The sequence below is a fragment of the Ochotona curzoniae genome, unplaced genomic scaffold (assembly GCF_017591425.1).
Source record: "Ochotona curzoniae isolate NIBS_2020 unplaced genomic scaffold, NIBS_Ocur_1.0 contig_3819, whole genome shotgun sequence".
Classification (NCBI taxonomy): domain Eukaryota; kingdom Metazoa; phylum Chordata; class Mammalia; order Lagomorpha; family Ochotonidae; genus Ochotona; species Ochotona curzoniae.
In genome coordinates this window covers 48,969,015-48,981,144 of record NW_024466004.1, presented here as the reverse complement: position 1 = coordinate 48,981,144, position 12,130 = coordinate 48,969,015, and the positions used below count along the sequence as shown (strand labels likewise).

Sequence of the window (12,130 nt, the reverse complement as noted above, 5' to 3'; positions counted from 1 at the left end):
GGGAAAGCCTAATGCATTCCCAGTTGTTGCATTGCTGCTGACCTGGGAACCACAGTCTGAGAACCGCTGAAATAGAAAAGGTTACAGGAGAAGTGTGTTAGTGTGTAAACCTAACTGAGGGTGGTTTTCAGAACTGGAATGTGCTTTGGAAAAATCCCTTTCCTCATCTCTTACCTCCAGGTACGCCCCAGCAAAGAAGGCTGAAACAGCTATGTTTTCCCATATCTCAGTAGCAGTTCCATTGCTGTAGTTATCAAACCAAGAAGCCTGGCAAATATAAACAGAGAAGACCTTTTCATCTACCTTTTATTTTTTTTAAACCTTTTAACAAAAACAGACAAAATGGTATTCCTGTCCTCTGTCACCCAGCATTGGATGTTATTAACTCCAAACTTGTTTTATCTAGACCAGGATTTCTCAAATTGAGTGTCATTGGTATTTCGATTAGTATTTCAATGATATTTTTTTGTGATAAGTGCCTTCTTGTGCTGTCCTGTTACAGCAATAGGGGGTTTTCACAGTTTCCCTGGCCTCTACCCATCAGGTGCTAGAAGCAGCCAGGAATCAACCAAAAATATCTCTAAACATTGAAAAATCCTCCTTGAGGACAAAAATGACACTTGTCATTTCTTTCAGTTCAGTTATTTTGATTCTGTCCATTCTATCACCTTTTATATCTAATTCATTATTGTTTCTACCTGAAAATATACATAGTGAGTATGTCTATGTCTGGATCCATTGTCACTGGGCTAATATATTTCTGTTCTTGTGTGCCCCCATCTAGTGTATCAAGTTCATCTGGATGATGCTTTTAAAATATAAATTGAGGGCCCTGCACGATAGTCTAGTGGCTAAATTCTCACCTTGCATCCGCCATGATGCCTTATGGGTACCAGTTTGTGTCCTGGCTGCTCCACTTGCCATCCAGCTCCCTGTATATGGCCTGGGAAAGCAGTGGAGGATAGCTCAAGGCCTTGGGACCTTGCACCTACATGGGAGACCCAGAAGAATCTCCTGGCTCCTGGCTTCAGATCAGCACAGCTCTACCCATTGTGGCCACTTGGAGAGTGAACCAGGGGACAGAGGATCTTTTTCTCTGTCTTTCCTTCTCTCTGTAGATCTGCCTTTCCAATAAAAAATAAAATAAATCTATCTATCTATCAATATATATAAATTGTGTCACATCATAGTCCTGCTGAAAACCCCCCTTCAGGTCTTCCATTAAACTTAAAACCAACTTCCAAAACCTTCATTTGAGCTGTAAGGCCCTGTGAGAATTACAACCTGCTTGCTTTTCTACCCCATACTTTCTCCTTTGCATTTCCTCCCATGTGATTTCAACGTGTGTGTGTGTGTGTGTGTGTGTGTGTGTTGATTGCTATTTCCATGATACAGTTTTGTAAGGATAGGGATTTCTTCTCCCCTCTTTCCTTTTCCCACTGTTTTCCCCAAAATTATTATGATATTATAATCCTTCAGCAACATTACAAGTCCAACATTTGTCTGTTTAAGTATATCATGGCATTGTAAGTATAGGCAGTGGTAGAAAATCTAGTGTCATATTGTCAAAATGTATTTAAGTTTTTTTAAATATGGAAATTTTCTTATTTATTTATTTATTTATTTATTTTTATTGGAACAGCAGATCTACAGAGAGAAGGAGAGAAAGAGAGAAAGATCTACCATCTGCTGGTCCACTGCCCAAATGGCTGCCATGGTTGCCATGGAGCTGAGCTAAAGCCAGGAACCAAGAGCCTGGAGCTTCTTCCGGGTCTCCCACACATGTGCAGGGTCCCAAGGCCTTGGGCCATCTCCACTGCTTCCCAGGCAGTAGATAAACGAGGAGCTGGAAAGGAAGTGGAGCAATTGGGATACAAACAGGTGCCCATATGGTATCCTGGCAGATGCAAGGCGAGAATTTGGTCACTAGGCTATCGCGCCAGGCCTGTATTTAACAGTTTCATTGGCAGCCCTTTTATTTTGGGAGTTAGAAATGCATACTGCAACGTTTTTTCACTTCCAGATATGCTAGTCTGCATTATACATGCAAGATAGAAAGCAATAAGATTATAGGTAAGCATATATATATATATTCTCATAGATAAAGCTATGTAAGTACTAAAATGCCAGCTTTGTTACTTAACATGCAAAATGATTGCAGGTGCTTTCATAACATATGCTTAAATTTTATGTTTTTCAGGTGTTACGAGTGTGATGAAAAATTATCAACACATTGCAATAAGAAAGTTTTGGCTCAGATAGTTGATTTCCTCCAGAAACATGTTTCTAAAACTCAAGCAAGTAAGCTGAGCAAATTGCTGCATTAAGATATTATATTTCATATAAAACTTTCATAAACTCGTAAGATTTCACTGTTATATCTTGGTTTGTAAGTTGTGTGAAGATTTTATGTAGATCATGCATTCTTAGATGCAATCTTAGGATATTGCGGTGTGTTTATATAACCAGTCCAAGTAGCTGAATCTTGGCCTTTAGGTGCAACAGCCCTGAGTTTGAATTTGGACTCCCTCACTTATTGCCATGTGACTTTTGCTCCTTTGTGTACCTAATTGAAAACTTACAATGATAATTCTTACCTTGTGGGACTATTGCAAGGCTTACAAATGGTATTTTCTAAAGATTTAGAAATGTACATGAAAATACTGGCATAGTGCCTAGAAGGTATCTGTCATTATTTGCGAAAAAAAACTTGAGTGTGTTTCTGATATAAGCATTTGGAGTTAGGCCAAACTTCAGAGGTTAAAGGCTGAGTTGCACACACAGCTGCTCTCATTTCTGACACCAGCCATACACTGCAGTGTTCTCAGATCTCTGTGCTTCAGCCAAACAATGTGGGGCTCCCACTTCAGGTTAGTAATTCAACAGAAAGATACCTGTGGTTGCAGTTTTTAAGAAATAGAATAGGGCCCAGCATGGTAGCCTAGCAGCTAAAGTCCTCACCTTGCACAAGTCGGGATCCCATATGGTTGCCAATTCTAATCCTGGCAGCCCTGCTTTCCATCCAGCTCCCTGCCTGGGAAAGCAATCGAGGACAGCCCAAAGCCTTGGGACTCTGCACCTGCGTGGGAGACCCGGAGGAAGCTCCTGTCTCTTGGATTCAGTTTGGCATAGCTCTGGTCAGTGCGGTCATTTGGGGAGTAAATCATCGGATGGAGGATCTTCATCTATGCCTCTCCTCCTCTCTGTAAAATATATCTGTAAAGTATATCTGACTTTATAATAATAAATAAATAATTATTTTTTTAAAAAAAGAAATAGAATAAAAGGATATAAATTAAGACCAAAGAAGAGACCCATAACTAAAAAGAGGGGACCTAAATGTGAAGTTTCTGCATCTAATGCAAAGGGAGTATGACCTTCCCTTCCAGAAAAAAGGAACCCATACACACATTGTGTGATAATATACATGAATGTTGTTAACCAGGGAAGCTCACAAGAGCTTTGGGATTGAGTGGGTTTTTTTTTTTTAAGATTTATTTATTTTTATTGGAAAGGCAGATATACAGACAGGAGGAGAGACAGAGAGGAAGAGCTTCCAGTCGATGATTCACTCCCCAAGCAGCCTCAACGGCTAGTGCTGAACCAATCCAAAGCCAGGAGCCAGGAGCTCTTCCAGATCTCCCACATGGGTGCAGGGTTTCAAGGCTTTGGGCCATCCTCAACTGCTTTTCCAGGCCACAAGCAAGGAGCTGGATGGGAAGCAGAGCCGCCGTGATTAGAACCAGAGCCCATATGGGATCCCGGTGAGTGCATAGCAAGGACTTTAACCACTATGCTATTGAGCTGGGCCCGAGATTGAGTGTTTTCATTGGAGTTTCATCAATGTAGGCATGATCGATTAAATAATCACCATATCAGTTTTACTCAGTCTTAGTTTCCACAGCTCTGTCATCGCCTGGCTAGACCTGGCATCAGCAGTGCCCATCCTGAGTTGTCTCTTTAGCATAAACTGTCTAGGAATCCACAATGAGTCAGTTTTTTGGCACGGATTCTCTGGTGTCATCCGAGGGGTCCCAGTAACGACAAGAACTTGAAGAGTACTTCCCAGGAACCTGGGATAGAGGTCAGGCAGACCCTTTATAATATATTAGTAACATACATTATGCAGTTTGTTACCTAAGTAATATGTTACCTGACATGCTCTATGTAACTATAATAATATGTATTTGTTAAATAACATGCTAATGAAAATGTCAATATGCAAATGTTAATTAAAATTTAGAGTAATTAAATTATTAAAGTAAATTAAACCTTTTAAATATTTATTTTTGTTTAAATGGTAGAGTTGCAAAGAGGAGAGAGATGTCTTTTTAATTTTTAAAATTATTTTATGTTTAATGATGTTTATGTAATTGAGAGGGATACATGCCCATGTGGGCGTCCGATTAGGGTGGGGAAGATGAAGGGATGGAGGAAGGTGAGTGGGACAAATGTTTCGTTTCTTTTTACTTTTTTTCTCCTGTTCCTGCAGTGGGGGAAGGGAAGGGACTGAGCCTTGCTGTCAAACTACATCAGCACCTGAGTACAGGAGACGGTCATTTGATGACTCCTTAGAGACCCTGATGCGGGGAAGAATGTTTCAGGGGTGTTACTTGAGTAGTCTTTTTTTTTCTTAACATCAACCACAGTTTACTACATGATACAAAGCTGACTGCTATACACCTTAAAATGGCTATTTTTTTTTTTAATAGTCTTTATAGTTCTGAAATATTGTGAGTTTCTTTGCTCCAGGGTTGAGAAAATCTTCCCAAGGTTTGTTGGCTGATCAGGTATACCTTAGTGCATCCATAGACCCAGGAACATGTTGCAAAGCTTGAGTAGGAGAGTTGACCAACCTTGTTCTGCTTTCTATCCTCTGACAAGGCACTCAGTGTTCTCTGATAGCCTGGATGAGCTGGCTGTAATTTTTCACATGTGCATCTAGGCTTGCTGTCCACTACATGGGCATTAGGAACTGAGGAGGCCCAGTGCTGATACATGCATGCCAAGACCAGACCATGTATCTTGTGGTTTTCCCTGTGGCCTGAGTTTGAATTCACTGATCTAGTTGGAGTGTCCTCCCAAGAAACCTCACCCAGGGTGACCTCAGACTTGACTCTTGTATGTCCCAGCCAGTGCAGGGTCAGGTGTGTTCTGCTACCTGTACCAGTCAATGAACATACCAGTAGATGTAACTGACCAGGATCAGTTCTGCATCTGGTTCTTTCTCTCACATGAACCAAGAGTACTGTGGCTTAGCCCAGTCCAGGCTGTCACAGGCCTGGTCATCACAGACACCAGCAGGTACCACATCCCTGTCAGGGCTACCCCAGTTATCCCCACCAGACCGATCCCCACCCTAGTTTTTGCACATGCTAGCATGTGCTGCAGCCTAGCCTAACGGTCTGCATTCCATCTGGCTCTCATGCACACCCATGGGTGCTGCACCCCAGCTTAGCCCACCCTGCTCCAGACCCAGCCCACGTCCAGCCTGGCTTAGCCCCGCCCCAGCCCTGACTTTTGTGTTCATCAGCTAGAGTTGCAGCTCAGCCAGAGCAGTACTCACAGTCCTGCCAGGCCCACCACCAACCCTGCATGTTGTACTTGCCTGGGGGTACTGAGGCCCAGCCTGCTATGACTCTTATCTAATCCTGGTACTTGCCGGCTTGTGCTGTGGTCTAGCCTGGCCAGCCTGTACTCATTCCGGCTCTCCGTGTGCTCCAGTGGATGTGACAGCCTAGCCGATGCTAGCTCTCCTGCACGCCAGTGGGTACTGTGGCCTGTCCCAAACCCTGCCCACGCACATGCTGACAAATGCTGCAGCCTTGCCTGGCCTGGCCCACTCCCATGGTCCCCAGTGGGAGCTGCAGCCTAGCAGAGAACTCTTCAAATTCCCCTACCAGCACCTCTCCCAGCCCTAGAACTCATGCGTGCTGGAGTGTGCTGAGGCACTGCTTGGCATGGTCCACTCCCAGTTCCAGCCTTTGCATGTCCCAATGGGTGCTACAACCTGGTCTCTCCTGGCTCAGCCCCAGGTAGGGTGCTGCAGTTCCACAGGGGTGAACCCACAAATCCTCTATGTGAACTGCTTCATATCTGATTCGGTAATGTTTTGGAGGCTGCTATGACCCAACCTGATGTATCCCAGCCCCTGTTCCAACACCCCTGGGTGGATACTGCAGCCTAGCTCTGCCAGGAAAGCCCCCCAGCTCCAGCTTTTGTGTATGATGGCAGTCAGCGGGCAGTGCTACTTAACGCATGCATAGGTCTTGCATGTAAGCGGGTGCCTCGAACCAGCCACATGTACAGTTTCCTGTCCTTAAACCTCCTCGTCTCAGTTTCCTTGCCCATCTGCAAGTTCAGTGGCCTAGTCCATTGAAGCCCCGAGAAGTCACTCCTCAGACTTTGTTCCCTGAGAAATCATGTCTGGGAGCCAGGGCTGAGTGTCCCAGCCCATTGTTTCCCATCCACTGCACAAAAGTCTGCAGCATTTCCTGCACATCTGCAGAAAATGTAATAAGCAACTATGCTGGCACACTGGTATACTGTTGGCATTACCCAACCTCAGAAGGCCTGCCAGTTATTGACTGCTTTTTTCCTAGCAGTGTAACACTTGTCTAGGTACAAGGTAAGCCTGAGAGTTGCCTGCAGCTGGGGGACAGAGGTCTTAGCTGATTCACTCCCCAAATGGCCACAAATGCTGTAACTGAGCCAGTTGAAGCTGAGCCAGAAGCTTCCTATGTGGGTATTAGAGGCCCAAGGACTTGAACCACTCTCCACTATACCAGGCCATAAGCAGGGAGCTGGATTGGAAGTGCACAGCTGGGACACAAATAGGTGCCCACATGGGACGCTGGTGCTATAGCCAGAGGCTAGGCTTAGTACACCACAGCACTACCCTTGAAAATAATTTTTAAAAACTGAAAATTCGGCCCGGCGCGGTGGCGCAAGTGGTTAAGGTCCTCGCCTTGAACGCCCGGGATCCCGTATGGGCGCCAGTTCTATCCTGGCAGCCCCACTTCCCTTCCAGCTCCCTGCCTGTGGCCCAGGAAAGCAGTCGAGGACGGCCCAAAGCTTTGGGACCCTGCACCCGCATGGGAGACCCGGAAGAGTCTCCTGGCTTCGGATCGGCATAGCATCAGCCGTTGTGCTCACATTGGGGAGTGAATCATCTGATGGAAGATCTTCCTCTCTGTCTCTCCTCTCTGTATATCTGCCTTTCCAATAAAAAAAATAATAAAAATAAATCTTTAAAAAAAACCTGAAAATTATATAAAAATATAATTGCCAGGTGTATTTCCTATAGCCCCAGTAAAGTTGTTTTTCTTAGCTATTTCTTTCTTTCTTTTTTTTTTTAATATATTTTTGACAATCTTTACATAGTTAATTGGGGTAAAAAGGTTAAAGGGCTATAGGAAAGTGGGTAAGACTGTTATTTCCATATTGTTTCCTTCGTGTTTAAACGGGGTATTAAGGGAGAAGGCCCACCCAGTTTCCCACCCAACCCAGGTCTTGCATGTAGAGTATGCTCCGAGGTTCTTGCTCAGGTGGTTTTGATAGTTCACCAGTTATAAATTGCTGCCAATCTTGCAACTCCAAGCTCTATGATGTCTTTGAAGAATCCACCGATTGACATAACCCATCATAGAGTCTCCGTTTGCCCTGTATTTCGCTGCCAAGATATAGCTGAGATGGTTGATTGACCTGTTCTGTCTTCTCTCTTTTTTTGGTTAGGGTTCTGAGTTCGGCATTTCGATTGGGGAGATCTCCAAAGAAACTTTGAGGTGCTCTCAGACCAGATTCTTGTATGTACTAGCAAGGCATAGGGCCCAGCTCAGTCCGTGGCCCTGATCAGCTGGTGTTTGCAGTTGCTGGGTTGATTCTGTTTTCAGCCCTAACTTCCACTGGAACCAATGGGTGTTACAATCCTGCCTGGTTCTGACCAGCACATACTCGGCCCTTGCATAAACCAGTGGGAGCTGCAGCCTAGTTGGAGTGACCCACAATAACCCCCACCAGGCCCAACCCTACCCTGGTTTGCCAGTATGTGTAGCAGTAATCCAGTCTATTCCACACAACATTCCACCCCAGCTCCTGTCCTGGTTTTCATGCCCTCCTGTAGAAGTAGTAACCCAAGAGGGAGGAGCCCACTATTTCCCTCCCAGGCTTCTCCCACTCCTGGATTATGCACTCTCCAGGTAGTTCTGTGTTTTGACTTCACAGAATTAGACCCCAGTGCCAGCTTCTGCCAGCTGATTCTGTAGCTAAGCCCAAACAACCCTCACCCACTCTAATTTTAGTCTGCACCAGTAGGAATAATCAGCCCAGCCCAGCTTTTCCCTGATCTAGTCCACACAAGGCACACAGGTGTTGTAGACCTGCTTAGTCTGTTCTGCCTCCATCCCAGCCCACGTTCTCCAGCGGGAGTAACTGTCCAGCAACGGAACCACCCCTTATTCCCCTGCTGGTTCCACCCCCTCCCTTCCTGGTTCTCACATGTGCTGGTTGGGTGCTGTAGTCACTTCCGGTACAGGCAACCTCACCTTGGCATTCCGTATTGTGCACTAGTCTTTGTTGTGACTGAACCTGGCTCGACCAACACTGTACTGGTGCCTGGATTTGCCAGTGGATGATGTGAACTGATTCAGCCTGGTCTTCCCCCGGCCCATGCCAAATGTATGCCAGTGGGAAACTTTCCATGGCCTATTCTGGGCTGTTTCCTATCATGTTTCTTGCGCTTACCTGCCAAGTCTGTGTCCTGACAGAGGAGATGCCCAGGCTCCTCCATCAGAACCTCTCCCAATGCCAGATTTTGTGCATACCAGGGGTTCCATGAGCCAGCCCTACTCAGTTCACCTCCTGTCCTAGCAGGATAGAGGCTTTTCCTGACTGGCCTTCAAGCCAAACTGGTCCTTGCTGTTGGATGTTTCAGCCCAGCCATGGCTCATCCATACCCACATATGGCTCACACGTGACTCAGTAGGTGTTGAGACCTTGCCTAGTCCATCGCACATCTACCCTGGTCCTCCAGGACACCAGGGGGTATTGGAATCTGGCCCAGCTTGGTGCATCCAATCCCAGTCCACATTTGTGCCAAGGGAGACTACAACAGTTTCCCGTTCAGAACGCAGTCCCCATTCCAGCCCACACGCTCCCCTTGGTGGGAACCTCAGCCCACTTAGGGTTGTCCCCTTAGCTCCCCAACCGGGCTTGTTTCCAGCCATAGATCACTTACATGCCAGTGGTTGTTCTGACTCAGCTTGGCTCAGCCCCTCACCTGCCCCTACCTCTGCCTTAGACACTGTGTCTTAGCATCCTTGGCTCATGCAGACCAGTAATTACAAGAGCCTAGCTCGGCATGACCTGTGCTCCCCCCTGGTCTTTAGTTTTGCTTGTGGGCTAAGGTTTGTTCAGTCCTGCCTGGTCCACCCTGTTCCATTACCAATTGACACATTAGCCAGCTCTTGGAGCTACTTTGCCCAGCTTGTCCAACCCCCAGGTCTGGACCACATGGTCACCAGCGGGATCTGTGACTCACAAGGGGAGTTTCCCAAATTCCTCCACTTAATCCACTCCCAGACCCAGTTCTCATACATGCCATTGGGTTTAGGCCAGGTTCTAGTGAAGTCTAGTCTTCCATTTGGCCTTGTATGATCTGGTGAACGTTGCAGCACGGCCCACCCCACACCCTATTCAGGATGCACATTCGGGTGCTGCTGCCTTGACCAATCCAGACCATTGGGAGTTCTTTTACCTGTGATTGATGGCAGGCTCCTTGGTCACACCTAGCTTAGTCCATCACCACCCTAACTGTTAAGATAACCAGTGGTGCTAGAATTTCCACAGAGTTTGGCCCACACACCCCTCACAGAATCTGCCCCCGGTTATGGTTCTCAAGTGCTAGTTAATGTCATGGCCCTGCCTAATGTGACCCTTCTCTTTATCCATCATCATGTCAGGTAATAGCATATCCTGCTGGACAAGCCCTGAGCCATAGCTTTTGCATGAACTCGTGTTCAGTGCTCATCATTGTTCAGTGATTACAAGGAAGAGTTACTGTCACTGGGAATCTTTAGGATTGACTCATATCCCAGAAGCACAGTGGGTTCAAGCCTAAGCAACCTAAGCAGCAATTCAAAGAACCAAAACCCCAGATGTCCAGGCCGGGCGGCCAGCAGGCAGAGCCTGGTGCCAAATGGCACTGGCTCCCGGGGACAGCTCACCACATGCACATAGTGGCTGGCGTGTGGGATCCAGGCATGAGATGCCCCGTCCTGAGACCCACCAGCAGGCGGGAGGCTCAGCTGCTGGAAGTTTAAACTCCCAGGGCAAAGGTCGTGCCCCTCGCCAATCCCATTCACCACCCAATCATGGCAGCAGGTGGGCCCCGGACCTGCCCAGTCCCAGATACTTATCCCCTCAGTGTACTCACCCTGAATGGAGCAGCCCCCGGAGCCCAGGCATGCCCGGGACAGCTCACCACATGCACATGGTGGCTGTCGTCTGGGATACAGGCATGAGACGTCCCGTGTTGAGATCCACCAGCAGGCAGGAGGCTGCTGGAAATTTCTGTTAGCTATTTCTAATAAGAGAGTATGGTGAAGAAATTGGAAGAGAGAAGAATAAACTTTGGCTCTCAGACAGCCAAAGAAATTACTAATTTCATGTTTTCAACATTTGTTGAATTCTTAACTCTATCCTAGGCAAGCTAGTAAAAGCTCCAGTTCTGCTCTAATGGGAGAACCAGGGAAGTGTGATGACAAAGGTGATTACGTCAGGAACTGAGGTTGGCATTAGTGCAATCCATAAAGGCTGCTATTTTGATTTGTTTCGTTGGCTATATTAAATATGAAGGGATGTGGTGCAAAGAGTGATGAAAATACCCTTGCATAAATTCTTTTATCTGCATTTTAAAAAAAGGTTTATTTTTATTGGAAAGATATACAGAGAAGAAGATCCTCCATCTGAAGATTCATTCCCTGAGTGACCACAATGGCCAAAGCTGAGCCATTCTGAAGCCAGGAGCCTCCTCCAGGTCTTTCACGCTGGCATAGGATCCCAAGGCTTTGGTCTGTCCTCCACTGCTTTCCCAGGCCACAAGCAGGAAGCTGGATGGGAAGCAAAGCCATCTGGGTCAGAACCAGAGCCCTTATGGGGTCCTGGTGCATGCGAGGCAAAGACCCCAGCCACTAGGCTACTGCGATAGGGCCCTTTTCTCTGGATTTTTAACCTTAGAGGGTTCCTAAGGTTAAGGACAAGGCCAGGCTGATTTCCAGTCAGCTTTGCAGTTCTTGAATTTTTGTTGAAGGATGCTGGAATGGAGCGTGGAATGGTTTAGGAAGAGCATGGGCTTTGAGTGAGGAGCTATGCCATTCTTGTTTAATCCCTTCAGTCACTGGCTGTGGGATCACCTGGCAAAATGCAGTTCATCTGAGCCTTATTTCTCCTCAAAACGTTGACCTTCCTCCGGGGCTTTAGGGGATAGAACCCAATGAGGCACTTTCTCCCAGAAGTTGTGTAATGAAAAGTAATTATCTTACTAGCAGACTCATGTTTCTAGAATAGTTAATACTCAAAGACCCCGAGATATTGACAGCTGTGCAATATTTGGTGGAGAGAAACTGAAATGGAGAGGAATCACGAATAATCAGGCTTTCAGGATGACACCAAGAGAATGAACTTCAGCCGGTTGGAGACAACAGGAGAAATCATCTCAGGTGGCAGGAAGCCCTGCTCAAAGCCTTGATTGAGTTGTGGTACCATGAGCAGCACCTGGAATGACAGGAAATGGACTCCTGAGGCAGCTGGAAGATGAGCAGAACCTTCAAAGTTAGGGAGAGACAGAATTCTAAGTTCATGACTTCCCTACGTTCTGCAGCAAAATGCCTTTACCTTGGTGGGTCAAGCTTCAGAATCTCTCAGGCAAGTTTGATTTAAAATAAGATTCCTTGGCATTTTAGATGCAAGGATTTTTTCCTTTGTTTTGTTTTGGTGTGGGGTTATCTGCTATAGTTATGTTGTGTGAAAGTTCCATGTGTTTTTGTGAGATAATTTGAAAACAAAATAAGAAAGTTATCCTTGAGTTTCATAGAATGCTAGGTGGGATTTTGGGCTTATTGTAAATAATTGT

General features: G+C 46.2%; 1 protein-coding gene across 1 annotated transcript in view; it reads left to right on the top strand.

Moving 5' to 3' along the window:
• USP45 (ubiquitin specific peptidase 45) overlaps positions 1-12,130 on the top strand; it is a 74,322-nt gene that overhangs the window by 11,138 nt on the left and 51,054 nt on the right. Inside the window, exon 5 of the mRNA XM_040983807.1 lies at positions 2,201-2,301. Coding sequence (XP_040839741.1) covers positions 2,201-2,301 — 101 coding nt within the window. The remainder of the gene's footprint in view (positions 1-2,200; positions 2,302-12,130) is intronic.